This window comes from Crocuta crocuta, unplaced genomic scaffold (genome assembly GCF_008692635.1).
Source record: "Crocuta crocuta isolate KB4526 unplaced genomic scaffold, BGI_CrCroc_1.0 scaffold299, whole genome shotgun sequence".
NCBI lineage: Eukaryota > Metazoa > Chordata > Mammalia > Carnivora > Hyaenidae > Crocuta > Crocuta crocuta.
The window spans coordinates 7,953,565-7,979,682 of NW_027532747.1; the positions used below are offsets into that span (position 1 = coordinate 7,953,565).

General features: G+C 38.2%; 2 protein-coding genes across 2 annotated transcripts in view; both read right to left on the minus strand.

Annotated features, from left to right (window-relative positions):
- The window catches only part of PPP4R4 (protein phosphatase 4 regulatory subunit 4), a 54,745-nt gene extending 45,663 nt beyond the window's left edge, over positions 1-9,082 (minus strand). The window contains exons 1-4 of the mRNA XM_077780876.1: positions 8,947-9,082; positions 8,356-8,429; positions 5,263-5,369; positions 4,354-4,461 (exon numbers count right to left, since the gene is read on the minus strand). Coding sequence (XP_077637002.1) covers positions 4,354-4,461; positions 5,263-5,369; positions 8,356-8,429; positions 8,947-9,067 — 410 coding nt within the window. The 5' untranslated portion in view covers positions 9,068-9,082. The remainder of the gene's footprint in view (positions 1-4,353; positions 4,462-5,262; positions 5,370-8,355; positions 8,430-8,946) is intronic.
- A 2,734-nt stretch (positions 9,083-11,816) lies between these two features.
- Positions 11,817-26,118, minus strand: part of LOC144245459 (uncharacterized) — a 48,599-nt gene continuing 34,297 nt past the window's right edge. The window contains 3 exon segments of the mRNA XM_077780836.1: positions 11,817-12,093; positions 12,202-12,244; positions 12,247-12,301. Of these exon segments, the coding sequence (XP_077636962.1) occupies positions 12,030-12,093; positions 12,202-12,244; positions 12,247-12,301 (162 nt within the window). The 3' untranslated portion in view covers positions 11,817-12,029.

The window sequence follows — 26,118 nt, forward strand, 5'->3', positions numbered from 1 at the left end:
GGGAGACACAGACTCTGAAATAGGCTCCAGGCTCTGAGCTGGCAGTCAGCACAGAGCCCGACGCGGGGCTCGAACCCACGAACCGCGAGACCATGACCTAAGCGAAAGTCGGACATTTAACCGACTAAGCCACCCAGGTGCCCCGAGAATATATTTTTCTTGACTTCACATGGAAACTCCACTCTGGCTAGGGCAGAATTCTAGGTCATTATCTTTTCTACTAAAAATGCTTTTGGCATACAAGGATTTGGAACAAAAATCTGGGGACAGCTTGATTCTATTATTCATGTAAAAGTCCAGTTTTATCAGCCAACATGCTAATAATTACAACCTAACCCTTCCATGACATCAGAAGGCGGGGTATGTAAAGTACAGGGTGAGTGATAGCAAGATGAATGAAATAAGCAAGCTTGCCCAGGTAGCCAACCTGGAATTCTGGGGTCTGGCTGTGTGATACAAATCTACCCAGGTGCTGGCCATGATTTAGTGTCATCTGATGGTAGCAGTCTGATCACACTAAATGCTGATGAAGATGATCCCGAGTTCCATGGTGGGCCAGGTCAGCAACAGCAATTCAAGGACACTTCTTATTTGTGCCTTTTCCACTGGTCTGTTTTAAGGAGCCTAGGCTTGAAAGAAATACTGAGGACCCACTCATCTCCATCTCTTTGTTAAGAACATAAAGCTGCTTAGCCTCCCCTATATCAACTCCCTTCCAATCTGACAAAAGGCGAAACTCAAGGGCAAAGGACAAGAACCAATCATCAATCCCATTATATCTGAGTTCTACAATCTGCCTCTGACAAAAGGAATCATGGATCTGCCTTTTGTCCCTGTAGTTTGTTTTTATCATACAGTCTTACTCTTTTTGTATCCGGTTCGTTTCCCTGAACATAATGATTTTGAGATATATGAGGCCGTCATATTGCACGTATCAGCATGACATTCCTTTTTCTTGCTAAACAGTATTCCACTGTATGGACATACCACATTTTCTTTTTCCCTTCATCTATCGGTAGACATTAAGATTGTCGGGTTATTATAAATAAAGCTGCTATAAACATGTGTATATAATACAACTCTTGTTGTGGATGTATTTTCACTTCTCTTGGGTATATAATTAAAAGGAGAATGGCTAGGTCATATTAAAGATATTTAACTTTGAAGTAAATGCCAACTAGCAGTATTATATCATCGGACATTGGAAGGTTATTGATTTTATTCAGGAATGTGATAAATTTCAAATTAGTCTTTATCTGCAGTGTGAGGTAAGAATCAATGTTCATTTTTTTTTTCTCTCATGAATATCCAATTATGCCAGTACTGTGTTTTGAAAAGATTTTCCTCCTTGAACTGCTTTGGCATTCTGTTGAAAGTCAACCGGCCACATATATATGTAGGTCTATTTCTGGACTCTCTTCTGTTCCACTGATCTATATATGTCTATTTTTGTATGTATCCTGAGACATCTTTAAATCCATTAATTAGTTCTAATAGTTGTTTTGTAAATTACTGAGGATTTTCTATGTAAACAGTGATGTCATCTACAAGTAGAAATCATTTTACTTTTTCCTTTCAGATCTTTAGACCTTTAGGATTTTCGTTTTCTTGCCTTATTTCAATAGCTAGAACCTCCCATACAGTGTTGAACAGAAGTGATAAAAACTATCCTTGACCTGTTCTTACCTTAATATCTACCATTAATTATGAGGTTAGCTGTCGGTTTTTCATACATGCCTGTATCAGATTGAGGAAGTTCCCGTCACCCCTAGCTTCCTGAGAGTTTTTACCACGAATGGATGTTGAATTTTGTCATACGTTAATAACGGGGGAATTTTCAGGTTATCTTATTTGTCATGTCACCAGAAGTTTGATCAATTTCTTCAAAAGTATGTTCTTCCTTTCCGATCTGAGTGCTATCTGTTCTTCCCCTCCAACACTGAAGAATCTTTTTGTAGATTCCACATTTGTTTCTTTTTTCTCTTTAGTCATCCCTGTACATAGAGAGGTCTCTTCCATACAACTGTTTTCCTACAAACACATGTGCATCATCTCTTCATTATACCATTCACTATTAATCTGATTATTCTAAGAACTGCCCTCTTTGTTCCTAAATTGGTGCCCAATCCATAGTCAGCTTTCTAGTGTTGTGTAGCCTTCATTTCTTATGGATATGTTGGCTGGACAAGAATCTTTTTTTAATTTTTTTAAATTTTTAATTTTTTTAAATGTTTTATTTATTTCTAGGAGAGAGAAAGAGACAGCGTGAGCAGGGGAGGGTCAGAGAGAGAGGGAGTCGCAGACTCTGAAACAGGCTCCAGGCTCTGAGCTGGCAGTCAGCACAGAGCCCGACGCAGGGCTCGAATCCACGAACTGCGAGATCATGACCTAAGCGAAAGTCGGATGCTTAACCGACTAAGCCACCCAGGCGCCCCTGGACAAGAATCTCTTAATTCCACTTCCTGATTATCTTATTCAATGAAGAACAATTTCTGGTGCTCATTTCTGATTAAACTAAAGTGGTCAGTAATTGTTCCCCTGTCAGCCACACCAAATACAAAACTACAAACCCAAGTCTATACTGCTCTTGGGCCTCCTCCCATTACTTCCTATTCCCAAGTGCCTTAGACCACAACAGCCAGCACAGCAGTGGGCAGCCTCTCTCTTAAATTGGCAGCAATCTTGGAAATTATCTCTTCCCACCTCCTTCCACTCTCTCAGGGCTTCTCCCAGCCTTGTGTGTAGAAAATTCCTGTTGGTGGTTATAAGATCTTAACAAAGGTCCTAATTTCCAATGCCGAAAGAAGAAAACCGTATACCTCTGTTTAGTTTTATATATTTATCCAAGGGCAAATTAAAAGTATGAATCAGGTCATAGTAGTTTTCAGCCATGATACCCTGAAAGTCCTATGACTGTGTTTTAACAGTTCATGAGAATTCAAAATTAAATAAATTTAATCATGCAAATTAGTTGAAGTGAATCGTAAGTTAACAAGGTAGGCAGATTCTAGCCTTGCTTTTCTAACTTAATCCTTAAGCAATAATCCTATGTTAATTTTCAGAAGGCAAATTGGAACAAATCTGACCAGCCTTTGTTGTTTTTTTTTTTAACAGTGGTGAAATTTCAGATGACAAAACATGGAATACAAAAAGACAATGATATATTCTCCTGATAGGTTCTGATCCTGATTAAGGAGCACAGAAGTGGGCAAGACTCAATTATTTATGCTCCACAACGATTCAGAGTCAGCCTAGTCTAAGAAGATCTATCAGAAAGAAACTAGTTCTGAAATCAAAATTAGAGAAGGATTACTGTTGCAATGTTAAGCTTCTAACACAACACTTACATCCTCCGATTCAGCAAGGTGGACAGGACAGAGGACCTGAATCTGTATGACATTCTGAAGTCATCCTAAAGACTTAAGCACTGGTCCCCAATTTTTTTTTTTTTTTACTAAGAATTGTACAAATAGCAGGGTTATCTCGGTGGCTCAGTCAGTTAAGCGTCCGACTTGAGCTCAGGTCATAATATCAGGGTTCATGAGTTTGAGCCCCACTTCAGGTGCTGTGCTGACAGCTCAGAGCCTGGAGCCTGCTTCGGATTCTGTGCCTCCCTTGCTCTCTGCCCCACCCCTGCTCACTCTCTGTCTTTCTCAAAAATAAACATTAAAAAAGTTTTCTTTTAAAGAATTGTACAAATGGCAACAACTTGATTGTCCTTGCTTGTGAAACAAAGAACCAGGTGAAAACAGTGCAACTTCTACTAAAAATAAGAGGTCCCACATGTTTTTTCTATCAATTTAGGATCCTTAAAAAAAAAAAAAGATTTCCCAAGATGGTTCTTAGCTAAAACTTCCTTTAATATCATACCTTGACATGAAATCAGTTTCTATGGATGAAGAGAAGAGACTGTTGTCCTAGAAACCTCCTTCCTGAGCCTCACACAACCAAAAGGCAAGGGGCGCAACAAGCAGACGGTGGAAATGCTGAGGTGTTCAGGAAACAGAGACTTCCACTGAGTAATCCCATCTCAGTTGACCCAATAATATGCCGCCCGCCCGGAGAAATGCTACTGCAATAGTCCAAGCATGGCTTATATTGGGACATTTTCCCTGCTGGTCTAGGTGTTTGGGATGCCAACTAAAGCAACTTAAAGTGAAAAAGAAAGAAATGAACATGAAACGAATGCTTCTTAATCCACACACATCAGGAGGTACTTGTTACGATCATTTTTCAAGGTCACATAAAATTTAGCCCTCTAACAGCACGATGTCATGGAACACAGGCACAGCATACGCATGTCTGACAATCCAGAAATAAGAATAGGACACAAGGAATTGAAATGATACTTACCCAATGCCCTGAGCTATGTTCTCTAACTGCCGACACATACAAGACCGGACTTCATATTCTACATCTTGACACAGTGATTTTACCAGAGGAAGTATCTCTCTTTTAATGCTTAGAAGGGAAAGAAAGGAACATGCAAGTGGGTGTTTTAGATGAATTAAAATTTTCAGTTATCATCAAAATCTTAGCTTACCCTAATAATAACAAATATGTTTTAATATAAAGCTTTATACTTTATAATGGATTTTTACATGTCATTACCTTTGGATGTTATCTCCTGTTACTTGTAAATTATATACATGACTGGATCTTTTTAAAATAATGGTTCATTTTGGACAGTTAAATATCTTAGCTAAAATAAAAGGCTACCCAGGCAAATGGGTTCTAACAACTAACAACCAAAATGATCTTCAATTTTATCTTTTACTCTGTGCCGTAATTATATAACATTCCATTCTTTCTAGTTGGTTATTTATAATCTGGGCAGAGAGTAGCATATAAATTATGAACATTCTCCATAAAACTTCAAAGTAAGATAAATTATTCAAAATAATGAATTTATAGCAACAATGGAAGAAATCAGAAAGTCTTATCTCTATGTCATGTTTGACAATTTTGGAAATCTATAGAATAATACCAATTTATTCTCAAAACTACACGAGGTGTGTGACAGAAAAGACTAAGATGAGAAATAGAAAAAGTTAACCATGTTGATTTTGAAGAGCCATGAGATCAGAAGAAATGCATCTGAACAGAAGATGAAGTAGACTATAAGAATTCTACAGTTAAAACAACTAAACTTGTATGCAGTATGCAGTAACATAAGTCTAATAGAATAGTAAATCATACGACCATTATACATTTTAAATCGACTTAACTGAATAGACAAAAAAATTATATACAAATACTCACGTATGGGCATCAAATTTGTTGGTCATTTTTCCTAAAATTTTACAACTAACTAACCGAGACTGGACAGTTTGGGAAAGTTGTGCCTTGGAAACAAGTGGGTTCAAGATCTAAAGAGAAAATATTTAGAGAACAAATTCACAAAGTTTTATATATTCTTGCCACTAATGTCAGCTATTTTCCTCAAGGAATATTTTAAGGTCCTAAGTGTTTTTAAGAAACCTCAATTAAAATTTGAGGTGGCACGTAACCTGAATCAACTTTTTGGCCTTCTGGGTTATTAAAGGAAAGATGACGATAAATTACGCAATTAAAAAAACAACCAGGCAGGGGGTGCCTGGGTGGCTCATCGGTCAAGCATCGGATCTCAGCTCAGGTCATGATCTCAGGTTTGTAAGGTTGAACCACGCACTGGGCTCTGTCCTGACAGCTCAGAGCCTGGAGCCTGCTTCGGATTCTGTGTCTCCCTCTTTCTCTGCCCCTCCCCCGCTCATGCTCTGTCTCCGTCTCTCTCTCTGTCTCTCAAAAATAAATAAAAACATTTTAAAAAAATAAAAAAACAACAACAACCAGGTACATAAAAACTGAATTAAAGCTTATGGTGAATTCTGTTATGATCTGCCTGCATATAAAGTATAATTGTTGAAATGCATATTTTGAAATGAAAAATAAGCAAATTACCAGATTGCCTGAAATTTGTTTTTATTCCATACAGACTGATTTTTATATATGTCCTAAAGGGATACAAAACATTATAGTTTCAAATACATTCTATTAAGTAATTCTATCATTTGACTGCAGTAACCCAAGTGTGATACTGTACTGCATACATTCCGGGCACTCAAAACCTCAACAGCAGGACACACTACAAAGAACTATAAAGATCGGATCCTGATTCTGCCCCCACTCTTTAATCTGTCCAGGTAATCTTGTTATTTCTTAAATTTTTTAATGTTTTATTTATTTTTGAGAGACAGAGAGAGAGCGTGAGCAGGGGAGGGTCAGAGAGAGATGGAGACACAGAATCCGAAGACAGGTTCCAGGCTCTGAGCTAGCTGTCAGCACAGAGCCTTACACAGGGCTTGAACCCACAAACCACAAGATCATGATCTGAGCCGAAGCTGGACGCTCAACCGACTGAGCCACCTGGGTGCCCCGATCTTGCTATTTCTTATTTCTCATCCCAAGACTTCTCATTGACATACAATGGAAATTAAAATACGTCATCCTAAGATTCCCCCAAGTTCTGAAATTCTAGGACTCTAATAAAAATGTCAACTGGTTTTTTTTTCCTCTCAACAAAGAAGCCAGAAATGCTGAATGCATAATGATAAGCATAATTTAAAACTCAAAGATCTAAAATAAAATAAACTGCATGTTTAAAATCTTAAAAATCACATAAAATAATTTATGGTATTCGGGAGTAAAAACTGCATTCTACTACATAGCACTCTTCAGAAAAATAGAAACAACAGATGTAAACACTATGTTCAACATTTAAGTATCTGTTAATCATCTAGATGTTTGGCATTAGGTATACAAACATCCTCGTACTGGGGTAAATCTTCCTATTGTCAAGCAAGTGTTTTGGCACTGAGATGGGACCACAAAATTGTACGAGGGCAAAGGAAGGACAAAAACACTTCATGAAGTACATAGAGGGCATTTCCTTGACGGATAGCTACTTTTGTCAATCATGACATATTTGAAAAGAATACAGGGATGATGTTCAAAGAGTGAAAAATCATTTCATTACAGAATAAATTTCCTTTCTAATTTCCTTATTCTCCCATTTTAATTTACTAAGACTTTTAGATAAGAGTATATTGAATAATGTTAAAAATTAAAAAGCAAACAAACTAGTAACCATATTTGCAACAAACATAACAAAGGATTGGCAACCTTGAAAAATAATACATATAAATTGTGACCAAAGGATATGATCAGACAATTCCAAAAGATTAGAATTGATATAAACATATGAGAAAATATTCAACAGCGTAATGATCAAAAAATTCCAATTAAAGGGGTGCCTGGGTGGCTCAGTCGGTTAAGCATCCGACTTCGGCTCAGGTCATGATCTCGCGGTTCGTGGGTTCAAGCCCCATGTCGGGCTCTGTGCTGACAGCTCAGAGCCTGGAGCCTGTTTCGGATTCTGTGTCTCCCTCTCTCTCTGACCCTCCCTGTTCATGCTGTCTCTCTCTCTTTCTCAGAAGTAAATAAAAAAACATTTAAAAAAATTCCAATTAAAACAAAATTCCATTTTTTGGCTCATCAAATTAAACTGTAATGCTATTGCTGAGAACAGTCCAGAAATAGGCATTTTCACACATTGCTAGTAAGAGCCTTAAGAATGTGAATGCCCTCTGACTCAGTAATTCCACTTTTTTGGAAGTGACAGTTAAGAAAATTATCTGAAGGGTGCCCGTGTGGCTCAGTAGGTTAAGCAGCCAACTTTGGCTCAGGTCATGATCTCACAGTTTTTGAGTTCTAGCCCTGCATTGGACTCTGTGCTTACAGCTCAGAGCCTGGAGCCTGCTTTGGATTCTGTGTCTCCCTCTCTCTTTCTGCCCCTCCCCTGTTTGTGTGCTCGCTCTCGCTCTCTCTCTCTCAAAAATAAACATTTTTTAAAAATGTTTTTTAAGACAATTATCTGAAAAACAGAAAAAGCTCTGAAGAGATGCTCAATAATGCCTTACTTTAATAACAAAATACTCAAAACAGGCTTAAATGTTTACCAAGTAAAATATTTTGTATTTACTACCAAATGAGTTTAACGGAGTAACACAGGAAAATAATCCTAAGGGAAAAACAACCACATATAAATTCAACATGATTATTAATATGGCAAAGAAAAAACATATACAGGGAAAAAATCTGAAATGATTTTTCAGATTTTGGCTAAGTACAGAACCATGATTTTTCTTCCTATTATTTTCAGTATTGCTCCTATTTTCTATAATGAACATGTGTTGCTTTCAGAGAGGGAAATGACTTTATTCTTTTTATTTTTAAGTACCACTTTTCAGTAAAAACTAAAACTAAAACCCTGGAGTGACTTACTTAATAGCATTTACCAAAAAAAAAAAGTATTACCTCATGTCTTAGGGTTTCTTTGGGCAATACTTCTATTACAGACAGAAGAGTTTCCAGCCATCCATTGCTGACTCCTGGTTGACACAGGGAGGGGAAAAAAATGCCAAATTAAATCTCTCACAAATTAGTTTTAACTCAGCCATCAAGTTATAACAATATTTAATAAAATGGGATAGTTATTTTTATTACTATTTTAAGAAGTTCCTCTATTTTCTTTTTCGCTTTGGCCAACATCTAGAAAACATTTATATCTGTAAAAATAATGGGAGAGAGGGAATATCTTTCAGCCAAAATGTGCACGTTTTGCTGTACAATACTACTATAAACTTAAATATTGTAAAATTCAAAAATTCTAAGAAGTAAGTACAGATCATAAGATGAATTGATGAGTCATCAGCTCTCAAGGACACTGAACTTGGCGGGGTCTGTAAGGAAACGGCCATGGCTGTTCTTAGTCGTACTCCTGATCAAATCTTGGGCAGGATGGCCTCCTTCAGTTATGCTCATCAGACTAACAAGATTCAAAAGACCTCAAGGCCACATCCAGGAAACGATACATAAGTAGAGAACTCAGCATGCCACACTGCTGACCTGCGTCCCTGTGCTCCAGATGTAGCAGAATGACTTGGAGGAAGGAGTGAGCATATGTATGAATTGACACGGACTCTTCCTGTAGAATGGTCAGGAACGACACCGCAGCCGTTAACTGCATCTCCACCCCTGCGACATGCAGGACTTCCTATGTAATCAGAAAGAGCTTGCTATTACACAGAGGAGAGGTCAGAACCTCTCATTTTTAAAAAATCCAAGGTCAGAGAAATCAAACATAGTCATATTCCACAAGATAACTATAGACGACCTTTAAGGATATGCCTTTATTACTTTAAGAAAACTATCTGCTCCTTACTGTTTAACTCATTAGACCACCAAAAAGCTTAAATGCATTAGGAACTTAACCATTGCTTTTATTTTAAATGAAAATTATAAATATATATATAAACATTTAAATAATAGAATAGGGATGTTTGACAGATTTCAATTTCTATTTTTACACTGCATTGTACACTCTGCCATCATACCTAGAAATAATAACGTCAAAGGTTTTCATGACTTATATTTCTGCTTCAAAACATAAACGTTACGCATTGTAGTATAAAAAAAGGAATACACTTAGATTGTGCAAATGTGTTTTCCCCTTTAAATAACTGACAAGAACATCAATTACCATGAAGTAAACTGTTTTTAAAAGGAATTTTTTAAATATAAGAATGTTTCTAAAAATTAATTATATCCATAGCCATTCATTTAAAAAAATTCTAACGTATGTTCAAAGTTAAAGACTACGTGAGATACTAGTTTTCAACACATCAAAAAGTTAAAAAAGAAAAAAAAACTTTCATTTAAACCTCATCAGAGATATTGCCTCTACTTCTCTGGGAGAGAGAGAAAGAGAGAGAGAGAGAGAGTGTGTGTGTGTGTTAGCTAAAAGCATTACTTTGCTGCTTAATCAGTTATGTCAACTATGAGAATTTCCCTTAAATGCCTACTTTAGAACATAGTAAAGTTTGTAGAATAATGTGGAACAAATATGAACAACGAAGTTTCATATCTGTGACTTTAAGAAAATTAATCTTTCTGTATTATTTACTAATCTATAAAACATGAATTATAGTATCATCTTCTCAGAAATTTAAATCATTTAAACAGAGCTTGTATAACTTACCAACTTGTGCAAACTGGGCCTTAAAATAATGCCCAGTCTCCTCTACGTGAGGCTATTTGATAGGAATCTCATCTGGTCCACAACCTCAACTGATCTCTCCCCAAAACCTGTTCCTCTTCCCATCTTTACCTCCACAAATAGTGACTGACAACTCTGCCTTTCTGGTCACCAGCCAAAAGCTCTGGGGCCAACCTTTAGCCCCTCTCGGTTCCTCACGCACCACAGATGGCCGACCAATGCTGATACAGAGTCTGACCACTTGCCACCATCACCTCCGGCCTGAATTACCCCAGGAACCTGCTAACTACTCCCTGATGCCAGAATTGCCCCTCTACTGTCTAGTCTCTATACAGTCGCCTGAGAGATTCTTATCAAACAGAAGTCCGATCAAGTCACTTTTCAGCTCACACTCTCCAATGGCTCTCCATCCCACTCAAAGCAAAAGTCAGTCCTTTCAGTAACTTCCCAGATCAGTTTCTACTTCCTGCTTTTTCCAGATTTCTACATGACTGGCTCCCTGATCTCTCCCAAGCCTCTATTCAAGTATCACCTTTCCAAGGAGCTCCTCCCTGGAGACCCGATTTTATACTGAAAGCCACTTCCCAGCTCAAGCTCTCATCATCTCCTTTCTATCACAGGTATATTATCTTCACTGTCCAACATGCTCATATGCTTACGGTCCATCTCCCACACCCGAACACGAGCAGCAGGGCTGCAAGAGTTTCTGGCTGTTGTGCTCACCACTGCACCCCACCTCCTGGCACATAGCAGGTTAGATACGGGAAGTAACTGCCAGATGACTGAGGATCTGTCACCCTTTCACCTAAACTTTGTGCTCTTGACACTCTCTCCTTTCACATTTTCCACAGCCCCTAAAAGATGACTTCAAGGGATTTTGGGGTGAGTCCTAAAGATAAGGGATTGGCAGGATCAGACCCGAGGCAAAGCAAAAACAGATCACCAGACACGCATTCTCAATCCTCTATCATGTCAATAAGGAGACGTTCCTGCCATCTTCTCTGCCAGCATCTCGGCAACCATGATGCAGACCAAATGCCCAGGCTTCTCGGTTCACATGGTGCGACCACGGCCAGGCATCGTTCTGGGAGGGAACATGTCATTCTACAGCAAAAGAAACAGACTCAGAGTCGTCAAACATCCTGCTGAAGGCCAGCAAGCCAGGGACTGGCACCTCTAAATCTTAACCCTTCCTGGCCCGCCTGATGCCAAGCTAAGTAATCCATTCTTCCGGATGGATTCTATGCCTCCATTCCCTGAGGTGTGGCTCAGATCAATCCCGAACCTTCCTGTGATAGTGTGGGAAATCTGGAAGCGGCTTTACTGCGGCAAGTGTTTAAACGGTATGGTTAATTCCCAGAAAACCTATGGCACATTCAAACTTTTGTACCACACACACAAATGTTATTTTACACGTTTTTTTCAACCAATAGTCAATTACATCTTTAGAGTTCCTGGCTGAAAGAATAAGAGAAGGAGTGATAAGGCGTAAAGCGAAAGCAGTGACTGGGCTCTGAATTCAGCCCTCCCGTATCCCCTCATTTTACTGTCTCCAAAACAAACACGTGTTCCACGCTAACCGTCTTGGATTTGGGAAACACTCTTAAAGGATCTGATGTGGCCAGTATACATATCACTTACAGGTTTCAGAACGCACAGCTTTTATTTAGAAACAGAAAGTACTTTGCAAGGAAATATTAAAATATACTGCGAGGGCCACAGTGCACATTCCGGTTCACATGAGTCTCCTATCTTAAGTTCCAAGAGATGTAATTCCGCCCCCTCTTAGAGTCATTAGTCTTGGGTTTTGTACGTATGCAAACTTTATGCAAAGGAAGCTCTCCGCCTTCATTTCTTCTTACTGTCTTACTTAGTCTTGACTCCCGCAGCAACATTTGCCCCAACTATTTTGCATTTAATTTTCGAAAAATCCTCAAGTCTTATCGAGATTTGGGTTTTTCTCTTGTCGTGCTGACTTCAACATCTGGGACTGTCCACTGTTAAGAAACCAGCACAGACTAAGAGATTTTATCACTGCTAAAAAACCAAATTGACTTCTAAACATATTTTTCTGAAACATAATACAAGAAGTGTCGGATACTTACCAGTCAGTGTTCTCCACAGAGTCACACCCTCTGGACAAACATAGTGAGATCCATACTCTCTGGGTAAGTAAGTGTGCATCCTCATGGACCTTGGAAGACACTGAAAAGTAAATTCCTCTATTGCTTAAGTGCATGCCTTAATGCCAGTAACGTTCCTCTTACATACTACTGTACGGCTGGCATTCCAACTTGAATTCCTCAAAAATGAAATGAGACATTTTATAAATGAATGGTACATTTCCCAGTTTAAAAACCTATTCCCATTCAAGGAAGGAAAATGTACTAGACACTTCTCTGTTTAAGTTAGCATGGACTTTAGCTCTCTCTTTTGTTAGCATGAACAGTATGAGGAAGCGTTTTGTACAACAACATCTTACGGTCTTTGCCTAGAGGGAAACTGCTCTGTCTCCAATAAACCCACATTGTATACATCAAAAGATAGTTCTCTTTAAAATATACAACACAGAGAGGCATTACGCAAATCGTTGGCTTATTCCGAAGAACAAAATATTTTGGATTCACACATTTGGAAACTAAACTTACTGAATTCAGCTGGTAAACATATGGTGCTGGCTAAAGGTAAAGGAGAACTGAAATTACAAGGTATCTTCGTCTATTTTTAGAGAGAATGTCACTGATTATTTTGAAGATAAATAATAGGGATTTAAATATTAAAACACTGAAGACCTAGGACACATAAAATATCTGGGGTTTTGAGGGTCCTAACTGTGAGAATTTTTAGTGACTAACAATAACAGTGAGCAGCTCTTCTCACTATAAAATGGTAATATTTATAAGACTTTCAAATGGAGTTAAATGTGAATAACTAGAACATACCAACTCAGGTATCTTTAACAATTCACTACACCTCATTTGTTTTCCCTATCGCTGACTGCCAGGCTCTACACTAAAATAAAGGGTGAGGAGAACTAGTTGGGAATCCTGAAAGTCAAAATCTGAGAGGGAAAGGGGGGAAATAAGGTGGAGACAGGGACAGGAACAAAAGGGATATCTTTTATCCTTCTTTAAATCTGTGTTTCAGTGATTAGCAAGGTTCATGAGGAGGTACACATAGCAATATCCCAAAGATCTCTTTCCATAAAGGAAATACCAACAGTAACCAGCGCATCACGACCGTAGGATGTGCAATGAAGTGTCCTTCCATGGGAAATCATGACAATGCCAAACAAAGAACTGTATTTCGGGACAATGGTTTCGAAATTGAACTTCCAGTTGGACTACTCTGCCCAGTCGTTTTTACACAGAATATGTTAGAGTCATGTAATCTCACGATTTAGGCCTAGAATGTAAATAAAAAGCTACAGAACAATGCAAAGAAAGATATGCTTATCAAAGAAATATCTATTGGCTGGATACAGTACTGTAAGTAACCATATCAAATGATCCATTGTGGCTGTATTTAACTAGCTGAACAGGTTTTGGTAAAATGATACACTGTTTTCTTGGAAAGGCAAGCAGCCTTGGAAAGTATGGCAAATGTCTATAAGCAAATGGAAATTGGGCTTCCTTTCTAGTCAGTCTGTCCTAATCTAGTCCCTTCTAATCTTTCTCTAAGGCAGCCCAAAGAAGATCTAATTTTGATAATATGATTTTAATTTCATTCACAACTACTTATTAAGCATCATACCAAGTGTCCTGGAGAAAAGTCAAACGTTGTTCCCTAACTTTGAGGGCCCCCTGTGGCTTCTATACATTTAAACATTCAACAAATGTTCAGTTACATTCAACAAATGTTCAGTTACATTCAAGGCTGTGCCAGGTTCTAGAGCCTGAACAATGAGCAGGACGAGCAACAACCTTTTAATACCACAGCTAAAACTGTAATAAGAGCCAAGGATGAGAAACACAGGTGGCATTAAGAAAACCTGGCAGGGGACCTGATCTCTTCTGAGGAGAGGGGATCCCAGAAAAGTGACACCCGGCCTGTGTGAAGAGAAAGAGATAACAAGATGAAAGCTAAAGACAGGTAGGAAAGCAAGAAGAGTAAGAGAGCAAGCACTCCTGGCACTGGGAAACGGGAAGGATCGTGGTGGATTCGGGGACTGAAAGATCAGTGAGATCAGAGCACATAGCGAGAGGAGGGGCCGAGGCTGGGGAAACAGAAAGAGCCCCGATTCTGAAGGGCTTTAGATGCATTCAGCAAGAGAATACTCAAATGGCGGTCTTAAATGCTTTGAAATAGCATGCTGACCGCTAAGATGAAAATGAATCAGAAAGTAGAGAGGTGGGGTGGAAGGGGAGGGAGGCAGTGGGAAAGGATCACACTTAGAAAGCTATTATGAGCAAACCCTCACAGTAACTGAGACTAGTGTGGAGGGGGTATGGTTGGAGAGAGGTGGGTGGATTCAAAAAACAACTTAGGACATAACAAACAGGATGCATAGGTGAGTAGTAAAAGAAGAGATGGCATCAAGGAGAACTCCCAAAACCCTGCCTTGAAAACCAGGTGGATGCCAGTGGTACACATCAGGACAGGGGACGCTGAGGAACCTGAGGGGCTGAGGGGAAATAGTTGGACTGAGCTTTGGACTTGTCAACTTTGAGAGGCCTCTGAGGCATCTGGGTAGAGGTTACAAACAGGAAAATGCACATACAGGTCTGATGCTCTGAAAGGGTATGCTATAAATGAAAGAATGTATATAGCATGGATGCAATTTATACAGATAATATACAAAGACTTGGGTGTAGATGAAATGGCCCACACATGACACAGACCAAAAGTGGCGATGTACCACAGTAAACATAATTTTACCCCAACAAAATAAAGGGGGTTGAAGAACTCAAAGTTTAAAAGAGGATATCCATCACAAATGTTTTGGCAGAATATTTCACTTAAAGTGTTAAATTATTCCTAATATATAATTGGAAATCAATCAATTGTTTTATGTGGGGTAAGGGTGATGGTAGGTCGTGGTGAAGGGGTATATGCAGGTACACAAACAAACATTTTGGGTTAATATCATTCCAAGATTAAACCAAGAAGGATAAAATAAAAGGAAAGGGACTTCCTTTCTCAGTCACGGCAGATTAGATCACTCTAATCAGCTCTCCTCATGGGGATAATTTACAAAACCGGACAAAATACAAAAATCATCTGCATAAGGGCATATGGAAACTAACAAGGCTACCCATTCCAAAACTAAATAACTGCCCATCCGCATCCTATATTACTCATTACTAGATTAATTACCCATCCAAGATCTAAGAGACCATGGCATTCCAGAAAGGTAAGCATGTAATCTGGGGCCTGTTTTTCCTCTGAGGCCATTTGCTAATTCTAGAAAAGGCTCCTGAGAGGCTGACAGCTTAAGTGACTTTTCTGAGAGTCTTGTAGAGGCCCCAGTAAGACCCCTGGGATAGGATAAGGGTGATCCTGAAGCCAGCTGGCTTTTGCAAGAGGAGCAACCCAGCTTCATATCATCCAGTACCTGAAACCAGATTAACTGAGACTTTACTGCCAGTGCAGTTAAGTGGCTCCCAGAAGAAAACATATTCCTTTCTAGAGGAAGATACCACCCTTGGGCTCAATCTATTTCTACAAATAATTTATCAAATACAAGGTCAAACATATGATCAATAATATGCAGGCACACGAAGAGATAAGAAAATATGACTGAGAGCCAGCAGAAGCAACATAAAACAGAAATGCACCAAAAAGTGCTCCAGATATTGGTGTGATCTGATGCATACAAGGTTCAAGGTGATGTGGTAAATTTTTAAAAAGAGCTAATTGGAAATTCTAGACCAGAAAAAGTATGATAATCAAAATCAGATTATGTGGGGAAATAGGTTAAGAAAGCTTAGGGCGGAAAGCTGCCACCACCAGGCGAAAGTGTCCAAGGTTACTTAGCAAGGTTATAATGGGATCATGAGTAACTTGTTATATCACCTACAGGAAATTACTTTCCATTTGGCACCAATACACTATTGTGCTTTGATCACAAACTCCACTTGCCCCCCCCCACACCCTTTGCTTCTTACACAAGCGAATGATTACTGCCTGATTGTTTTCTCCACGTTCACCACATGTGTAAGATCTTGTTTTCTTCACACTCACCACATATGTAAGATCCTGAGAGCTCAATAAATACAGAGAGGAAACCCCTGTTTGGAGCTCTTGTCTCCTCCCGGACATTAGCCTCTCTCATATTCAATACTGCATTTGCTCTCTTGCTGGACAAAAGAAAACTCCAGACTCTTGGTCATGTCAAGATTAGACTCAAATGAATTGGTAGACCATAACAGAAATCACTCAGAATGAGTCACAAGGAGAAAAGAAGGGAAAAGACATAGAAGACAAGACATTGAAAGGTCTAATATATGTCAAATTAGAGTCCTAGAAGAAAAAGAGAGGATTAGGAAGAAGCACATTAGAAAAATGTCTGAAAAGATAATGGTCAGGGTTTTTTAGTGCAAATATTCTGACAAGGATATGGCCTTATTTGCATGTATCTAATGACTAATGATACTAAGCACCTTTTCTTATGCATACTGGCCATCCACAAATCTTCTTTAGCGAAGTACCTGTTCAAATTTTTGCCCATTCCTTAAAAAAAAATGTCCCTTATTCTTGAGTTTGGAGAGCTGTTTATGTATTCTGAACGCATGTCCTTTATCACATATGTGATCCACGAGTATTTCCTCTCATTCTAGGTCTTCTCTTTTCATTCTCTAACAATATCTTCTGAAGAGCTGAAGCTTAAAATTTTCATGAGGCCAAACATCGATTTTTTCTTCTATGGATCATGCCTTGGTGTCAAATGTAAGAAACCTCTGACTAACCCAACATCACAAAGTTTTTCTCATTTTCTTCTAGAAGTTTTATAATTTTAGTTTTTAACAGGTTTACAATCTAGTTTGAGTTAATTTTTGTGTATGGTATAAGATATGGACTTCTTCCCCAATTAACCCAGTACCATTTGTTGAAAAGACTATCCTCTCTACACAGAACTGCCTCCATTCTTGCACTGAAATCAACCGGCAATGTATATAAGGGAGTTATTTTTCCTCTGTATATATCCCATTGATTTGTCTTTATATAACTATGACATAGTCCTAATTGCTGCAGCTTTGTATTAGGTCTCAAGATCAGGTAGCAAAATGTCCTCCAACTTTGCTTTTCTTTTTCAAGTTGTTTTGGCTATTTTTGGTCTTTTGTATTTTTGTATGAATCTTAGAATTAGCTGGTCATTTCCTACCAAAAATAAATGAATAAAAACAAACACCTAACATGGTGGAATTTTTATTATTTTACAATATACAGATTGATATGGGAAGAACGGACATCGTAACAGTATGCAGTCTTCTGATCCATGAACATGGTATACCTTATACCTTTCCATTCACTTAGTTCTCATATTATTTCTCTCAGCAATGTTCTACAGTTTCCAGTATACAGACCTTACGTATCATTTATCAGATTGATCCCCAAGTATTACATACATACTTCAATGCTACTGTGATAGTTTAAGAAAAACTTCAATGTCCAATTGTTTACTGCTAGTACAGAAATACAATTGATTTGTATAATGATATATCCTCCAACCTTTCTATATTCACTTAGTAGTTCTACTATTTTTCTTTTGTAGATTCCAGCTTAGATAATAATGTTATCTGACAATCAATCAACTAATAAGACCACAATTACTTCTTTCTCTGCAAGTGAATGCCTTTCATTAATTTTGTTGCCATACTGCATTGGCTAAAACGTCCAGTATAATAAACAAGGTAGTACAAGTTGACACTCTTGGCTTGTTCCTTAACTTAGGGGAATACATTCCGTCTTTCACCTTTAAATATAGTGTTACATATAGGTTTTTTAAAGGAAGCTCTTCTCTATCCCTCATTTGCTAAGTTTTGTTTTTTTTTGTTCTTCAGAACAACTGTTAAGATTTTGTCAAATATTTTCCTAAATCTACTGAGATAATTGAAAGGTAGTATTTTTTTTTTCTTTTAGTTTATTGATAGGATAACTCACATGGATTCACTTTTGAATTCTGAACAAACTCTAAATTCCTGAAATAAACTTTTTTTATATGTTGCTGAATTTGATTTACTGCTTTTCAGAAGATGTTTGCAGGTAAGCTCATGAGGGATAGGCATCTCCAGTTGTTTGTTTTTGTAATGTCTATTATCTCACTTGGGTATCAGGGTGATGTTGGCCTCATAAGATGACTTGTTCTTACTTCCTCTATTTTTCTGGATGAAGTTGTGTGGAATTGTTATTTCACTTACATTTACTCTAATTTTTACCATTTTTGGTACTCTATTTCTTCATGTAAATCCAATGCCCATCTCTTATCACATCATTTTTGCCTAAAATTTCTCCCTCAGCATTTCTTATAGAATAAGTCCAGTACAAAGAATCCTCTCAATTTCTCTGTCTAAAGAAAATAGTATTTTGCTTTTATCCTTGAAAGATATTTTCACTGGGTACAGATTTCTTACATTGTTTTTCTTGTTTTTAGTACTTGTAACATTCCATTGTCCCCTAATCTGCACTATTTCTGACCAGAATTCTGCTTTATTCTCACCTTTGTTCTTCTGATTGTATATATTTCTTTCATCTCTGGCTGCTCCCAAAATTGTCTCTTATTTTTAATTTTCAGTAGTTTGATCATAATGTGCCTGGTGGCGGTGGTGGTGGTGGTGTGTGTTTATCCAGCTTCAGGTCCTCTGGGCTTTTGGATCTTTGGTTTGTTATTAACTTCAGAAAAGTCTTGACCATTATTTCCTCAAATATTTCTTCTTTTCTCATTCTGAAATTCCAATTGCACATACATTGGATCACTTGACATTGTTTCAAAGCCATTTGATGCTCTCTCCTATCTTTTCACTTGGTTCTATCCTTATGTTTCAGTTTGGATAATTTCTACCTTCAAATTCAATGAGTGATTCTTTCCCCATCTGTGTCCAAACCGCTGATAAACCCATCAAAGGAATGTTTCATCTCTGATGCCATCGTTTTTTAAAAAATAAATATTTTATTTTAAGTAATCTCTACACCCAACCTGGGGCTCAAACTCACAACCCTGAGATCAAGAGTCACGTGCTCCACCAACTAAGCCAGCCAGGTACCCCATCCTTTTTATTTCTAACATTTTCAGTTGATCATTTTATAGCTTCCATCTCTCTGCTGAAATTCCCGGTGTGTCCATGCCAACAGCCTGAGGAAATGGGCAGTGTTATGTTCCCGTCCCCAAGCAGCAGCCATTCACCACCACACTTGCATCAGCAAGGGACAGTCTCTCCAATCTCCTGCCCTGACCCCTAAGGCAAAAAGGCTTGTGAAGACAGCCTGCAAGTGGGTGCAAAGTTGCCTTGGGTCAAGAGCTCCAAGTTATCTAAATTGATATGCTACCCACACTCAGCCTTTCAAAACTGTCACAACTTCAGCTGATTTTTTTCTAACAACCTTATGTGGTGGTCCTTCTTCTATACTCTGTCAAAAGTCAGTGTCCCTGCGTTCCATCTTTTCTCAAAGGGGCTGTCGCTCTTCTGAATTCAGCTTTCTTGGTTGCTTTGTGACCCCTTTCAACAGGCTCAAGAGAACTGGTGACGGAATGACTCTTTGACTAACCTATTGCTGTTGGACAGGAGTGATGCCTTCTTGCACACTTCCACCCTAAGTACAAGTGGAACTGACAGCCTCTGTGTTTGAACCCTGAGTGGTCCTTCCTCTCTTAGAAGCTTACCTAAACATTTAACAGAATGCTTGCTGTACTTATCTAGAGTTTCCAGACGTTCTGATTTGAGAGATTTCTAGGATATTTGGTTCATGACTGCCAAAAGGTTACTTAAACCTTAAAGTTTTAAATCAAAGATGGCAGACCTTTATTACCATATACTATGGAAATACCTCCCTTGTTTTATAATTTTGCAAGGATTGTAAATACAAATATTTACAAATGATCCTTCCTATCACTCAAATGCCTGAAGTCAGAAACAATATCCAAGTAGTAACAGTGGTTGCACTATCACAGACATTAAGGATCTTCTAGTTAAGAATTTCAAAAGTTCTGGTTCATTTTTATGGTAGACAGGGTAAAAATAACAAATGAATGACTGAGAAGCACATGTGACAACACTGGTCTCCAACAAGATTCACTGAAAGGGAATACTTTCAGGTGTTAGGAATATTAGCTCATATACCATGTTATATGTGCCCAGAAAAGCTATATACTCAGTAAATGTGTCCACTGAATTTAATTACTGTAAAATAATTAATGATGTTAATCTACTTTGTCCTTAAGCATCAGTAGATAAAAAGACATAACATAAACATTATTTTCAAAATGCATACGGGTCAATGTAGTTTTAGTTTTGTACTACGAACACAGAAGAAAAGAGTCATTTGTATCATGTTCATGTTCCCTAATCCCTTTAGTTAATACTGCCTCTATTTGTTTCTTTCCCTTTTTTTAATTGAACCTAGAAAAAATGTTATATAATTTTATGCTTCCTAGCCCATAAAACCTCCTACTAAGGTCAATTCTAACCCTAATGGGTCATTTTCCATCAGCTTACATTATACAAATTATTTCATTTTCTTTCTTCACATTAGAGTGTCCATAAATACTTAGCCTGCCAATAGAGTATTAACTGTAGGCTTTTATGACCTGTATGGTATCTGGAACACTATGTTCTGCTTATTATTTATAAATGTGTTGCTTTCACAAAAGCCTTTTGCTTTTCTTAGGAAGTAACTTTTAACTTGTCTCAGAAAACATCACCTACAGTGAGGAAGCATGTACTTTTACTTTTGAGCTACAAATGAAAGAAAAAAGTAATTTTTATCACCTGTTTATATCCTCTTTGATACCTTTGGTTAAGACTCTCTCTTTTTCTTGGTAAACTGTACAAATAAGTTATATAATTTCATGCTTCCTAGAAAATTCCCAACAAAATATTCATAGTCAAATGAGGTTTTTAAGCCTGGATTTTCTCAACTATGAAATGAGAATAAATATATCATGTAGAGTTGTTATAAGACACTTAAAAGGATGTGTCTGAAATATTAAACACAGTGGCTGGCCCACAGAATGTGTTCCTTCTATTATCATTGGTTACCCACACATCTGTACCACTTAAAATATAACTTTAAAAGTAATGAAAACTAAACTTTTCATTTACATATGTCTATATTTACACAAAAAAGGGTTCTTTAAAAATTTGAAAATGAAATCTTTTTTTTTTTTTTTATCTACCTATATTCAGGGGCACCTGTGTGGCTCAGTCGGTTAAGCATCTGACTTCAGCTCAAGTCATGATCTCACGGTTCGTGAGCTCGAGTCCCACGTCAAGCTCTGTGCTGACAGCTCAGAGTCTGGAGCCTGCTTGAGATTCTGTGTCTCCCTCTCTCTGCCCCTCCCACCCTTGCTCACTCTCTCTCTCTCTCTCTAAAAAATAAACATTAAAAAGAATTTTTAACCTACCTATATTCAGTAGATATAAAATACTCTAATTGCATTGGCAGAAACTTGTATCTTTCTATTATTTCCATTAATGAAAATAATGTCATGTAAAATAAAACTACTGAATCTTTTCAGAATCAGGCTGGTAGACCACATCTGCTCATCTCAAATGACTCAATTTCATACTGATTGATTATGTCTCTTTTATCCTTTCATTACTATGCATCTCTCTCCCACTCCCCCAACAAAGCTCTCTCCAGGACCATAAATCACCATCATACCACTCCACTGACAGCCTGTTTTTACATCTCATCCAAGAACACCATCAGTGGATCAGGCCAATGAATCACTGGTCTTTCAGGCAGGTGCCTACTGTCTCAGAATATTAAGTTCCATCAATACTCATTTTTAAATCTCTCTTGAGTGCCTATTATTTGCCAAGCACTGTTGTAAGTTCTGGGGTTACCATGATAAATCAGACTGTCAAAGAGTCCACCCTTATAGGAGGAATGAGAAAAGAATGGTAGGTTATGAGTTCAGAAAGCCAGACGGAGTCATTTCATGGCATGGTATGGAGCTTTATTCTACCAGAAGTGAGAAGTAACTTTTATTAGTTTCTTGTGGCTGTTGTAATAAATTACAACAAACTGGGTGGCTTAAAACATCAGAAACATATCCTCTCACAGTTCTGAGGGCCAAAGGTCCTAACTCAGTACTATTTAACCAAAATCAAAATGCTGGCAAGGCCATGCTCCTTCTGGAGGCACTAGGGTAGAATCCATTCCTTGCCTCTTCCAGCTTCTGGTAGATGCTGGTATTCTTTGACTTGTGGCCACATCCCTCCAGTCTCCGCCTCCTTCTTTACATGGCCTTCTCCCATCTGTCTGGGTCAAATCTACCTCCCCTTTCCTCTTATAAGGATACATGTGATGACATGAGGACCTACCCAGACAATCCAGGATAATTTCCCCATCTCAAGATCCTTAACTACATCTGCAAAAACTCTTTTTCCCAAATAAGAGAACATTTACAGGTCCCAGAGATTAGGGCCTGATCTCTTTGGGAGGCTATATTCTGCCTACCACACCACTTAAGCAATTTTTTTGCAAGAAGATATGATTGATGCTTTGAAAAGATCTCTCTGAAGAAAAAAAATAACTATGTGAGATGATGGATGTATTAATTAACTTGATTGTGGTAATCATTTCACAATGCACACATATATGAAATCATTACACTGGTACACTTTATATATAAGTTTGTCAAAAAAATTGTAGATTGTTCCTACTATAAACACATAAATAAACTCAATGTCTGAGTTGGGGGGGGGGGGAAGAGGCAAGTAGAAACAATAGGTCCAGCAAGGAGGCTGATGTGTAACCAGATGAGAGATGATGGAGGCTTGAGAAGTAAAAGTATATGTTATATGCCTGTTGTAGCCATGATCAGCTCATGAAGAGGCCGTATAATAGTTACGAGGGAGGACTCAGCAGCCAGACTTCCTGTTCAAACCCAATTATGTCACCTGCTCACTCTATGACCTTTGGCAAGTTAGTCAACTAAGTTGTTTCCTCCTCTATCAAGTGTTGATATCCTCTTACAGAATTGCTATAAGCAATAAAAAAAAAAAACTAAAAATGTATGAAGTATCTGACAGAGTACATGCCTGACACATGGTAAGACTTCAACAAATGTCAGCTATGCTTATTTTTATCCGTTCTCGATATTGCACATTTTCTAATATATAATTTTACGCAGTAGATTTTTGGGTCCCCCAAATGAGTGGAAAAACAAAAGAATTCAATAACTCAACAGGCAGAGACATTTTTTACAGTTCATAATAAAAGGAGTCACTAGTAATTACTCCATGTGTGTTACTACCACTTTAAATTTTATAAAGGACCGTGGTATTTTAGAAATTTATCCTGACAATTAAATTCTTTCACTTCTAGATAACCAAAGTTCAGGTCAAATACTGAAATCTAACATCTAAGATCCCAATTTACTGTGGGAAAAACTTAATCAATAAAGACCACAGACAAAAATTACTGGTTTTCAAAAGATATTCTAGGAATTAAGTTGTATAACATGAATGTAACTACTATACTTAATAGTGTCTCCAATCTAGGAAATTTAAATTGGAGGTCAAAATGTTTTTCTTTCTGGATTCTTATTTAAATTTATCCTTAGGGGTGACTCAGTCAGTTAAGCATCTGACTCTCGGTTTCTCGGTTGGTTTCAGCTCAGAGCATGATCCCCCACCCCCACCCCAGCTCTGCGGGTTTGAGCCCCACATCCGGCTCCGCACTGACAGTGAGGAGCCTGCTCAGGATTCTCTCTCTCCCTCTCTCTGCTCCTCCCCCACTCATGCTATCTCAGTCTCTCTCAAAATAAACTTCAAAAAAATTTTTAATATTTTATTTATTTCTGAGAGAGAGAGAGAGCGCGTGAGCAGGGAAGGGTCAGAGAGAGAGGGAGACACAGAATCTCAAACAGGCTCCAGGCTCTGAGCTGTCTGTCAGCACAGAGCCCGACACGGGGCTCAAACCCACAAACCGTGAGATCATGACCTGAGCCGAAGTCGGACACTTAACCGACTGAGCCACCCAGGCACTCCCAAAATAAACTTTAAAAAAAATAATAAATGAATAAATAAATTTAACTTTGAGGTGAATGATCTAATAGCATTATCAGTTGCTGTACGCTTTGGATAAAATTTACAAAGTGAATTCTAAAAATACTATGGATCAGCTAAATTCTAATCCTGATTCTATTTCTGCCATTTTTAACCTTCCTTCACCTCTAAGACAGTGAAAAGAGCAACCTATTTTAAAAACCATTTTTCATTTAATGTATTATTGTAAGGATGAAATGTAAATGCAATACAACAAACAAGTAAAAAATATCATTGCTAAAATTTTATAATAAATAAGACCAGAAAAATCTTCATCATCACTTTATCTGATGCTCTTTATACTAAAGATAAGGTAAAGGGTGAACTCTAAAAGCTGTTTATACTGTTGTTGCAAACGGGCTAATAATCTTCAGAATGATTAGCTTCTTACATAGAATATTTATTGTTCTTATCTTTAAATTCTCTAAAAGTAAAGCATTCAGAGAAGACTAATATTAGTAAGATTGCAAATGATGTTTCCCCATATTTAATAAATGACCGAGATACGCAAAACCAGCAGAACCACATACAAGCCAGAAATCCGGAAGGCGTCTCTCACTTCCCACATCCAATTTCTTAGGAAATTCTGCTCCTTTTACCTCAACAGTTGCGTCTCAAACACAGCCACTACCCTCCTCTGTCCCAGCTGCCTGGCCTAATCCAAGCCACCTTCACCTACCATGAGGACCACGGCTATACCTTCCTCATTCTCCTGCGCCAAGCCACTCTCCACACAATTATCAAAATGATCACTGTGAAACGAAAATGGGAGAAGCCACCGCTCTGCTCAATGGCTTTCCACTGTCCTAAGGAAGAACATCTCTTGTGTGCTCTGTCACTGACCATCTCTCTTAACCTCTTTTCAAGTTACACCCCACCCTCACCCACTACCTTCCAGCCACATGTGTCTCTCCCAGTCCCAACCAGCTCTTTCATCTTAGGGCTATCTGCTGCCTCTTCTGCCTGGACCACTCATTCCTGCCTCTTCAAATGGCTGCTTGCTCCAATTCCTTTGGCTTTCAGCTCCTCAAAGAGGCTTTCCTTGACCTCCCAAAGCACAGCAGGTAATCCTGTCCCTTTACCTAGTTCTTCATAGTCACTTACTTGTTTCATGTCTGCTTCCCCCACTCTGGACTATAACCTCCTTGAGGGCGAGTTCTCTGTTTCGTTCCCCTCCATTTTCTCGGAGCTTAGAACAGTGCCTGGCACACGGGAAATACTCAGTAGATACTCAGGAGAGAATGACAGTGCCGTTATTACTAAATGCTCACTTTGGGATACAAGACTGCTTTTTTGTTTTTTTAAATAAAATAAAGTAAGGAAATATGGCTATGGCAAAAGAGAAATAAGTGATAATGTGTGATTTTTGTCCCAGTTTGACCACTGAATGTAACCACTCACAGAAGCAAGGCAGAAGTGAAGAAGGTGTTAATTACGAGGACCAATAAATCTTAACAGTATCTGAGTGCGGTGATTTAAAAATGATTTGCATGTAATATACTGCAGATACAAGTAATGTGAAAGGGCGCTAAGTCAATGTTTAGCTGCCTGCGTTATATATTAAACCCAAATGTCATTATTATTGCTCTCCTAAAGTCCAATGTGTGTAATTCTTCACTCTTTTTACATAGAGACAGGATCACACTCTCAAATAGTCTCCTATGATTATTCTTTAATTGTTCTCCAAAGGCTTTAGGCCTTTCTGACATAGAGTCTACTCTGGGACTGTCTACCACCCTTTTGGTATCTTTTTTAGGACAAAACAGGATAAATGAGAGTCCCAAATAAATGGACTCTGTTGATTAACTA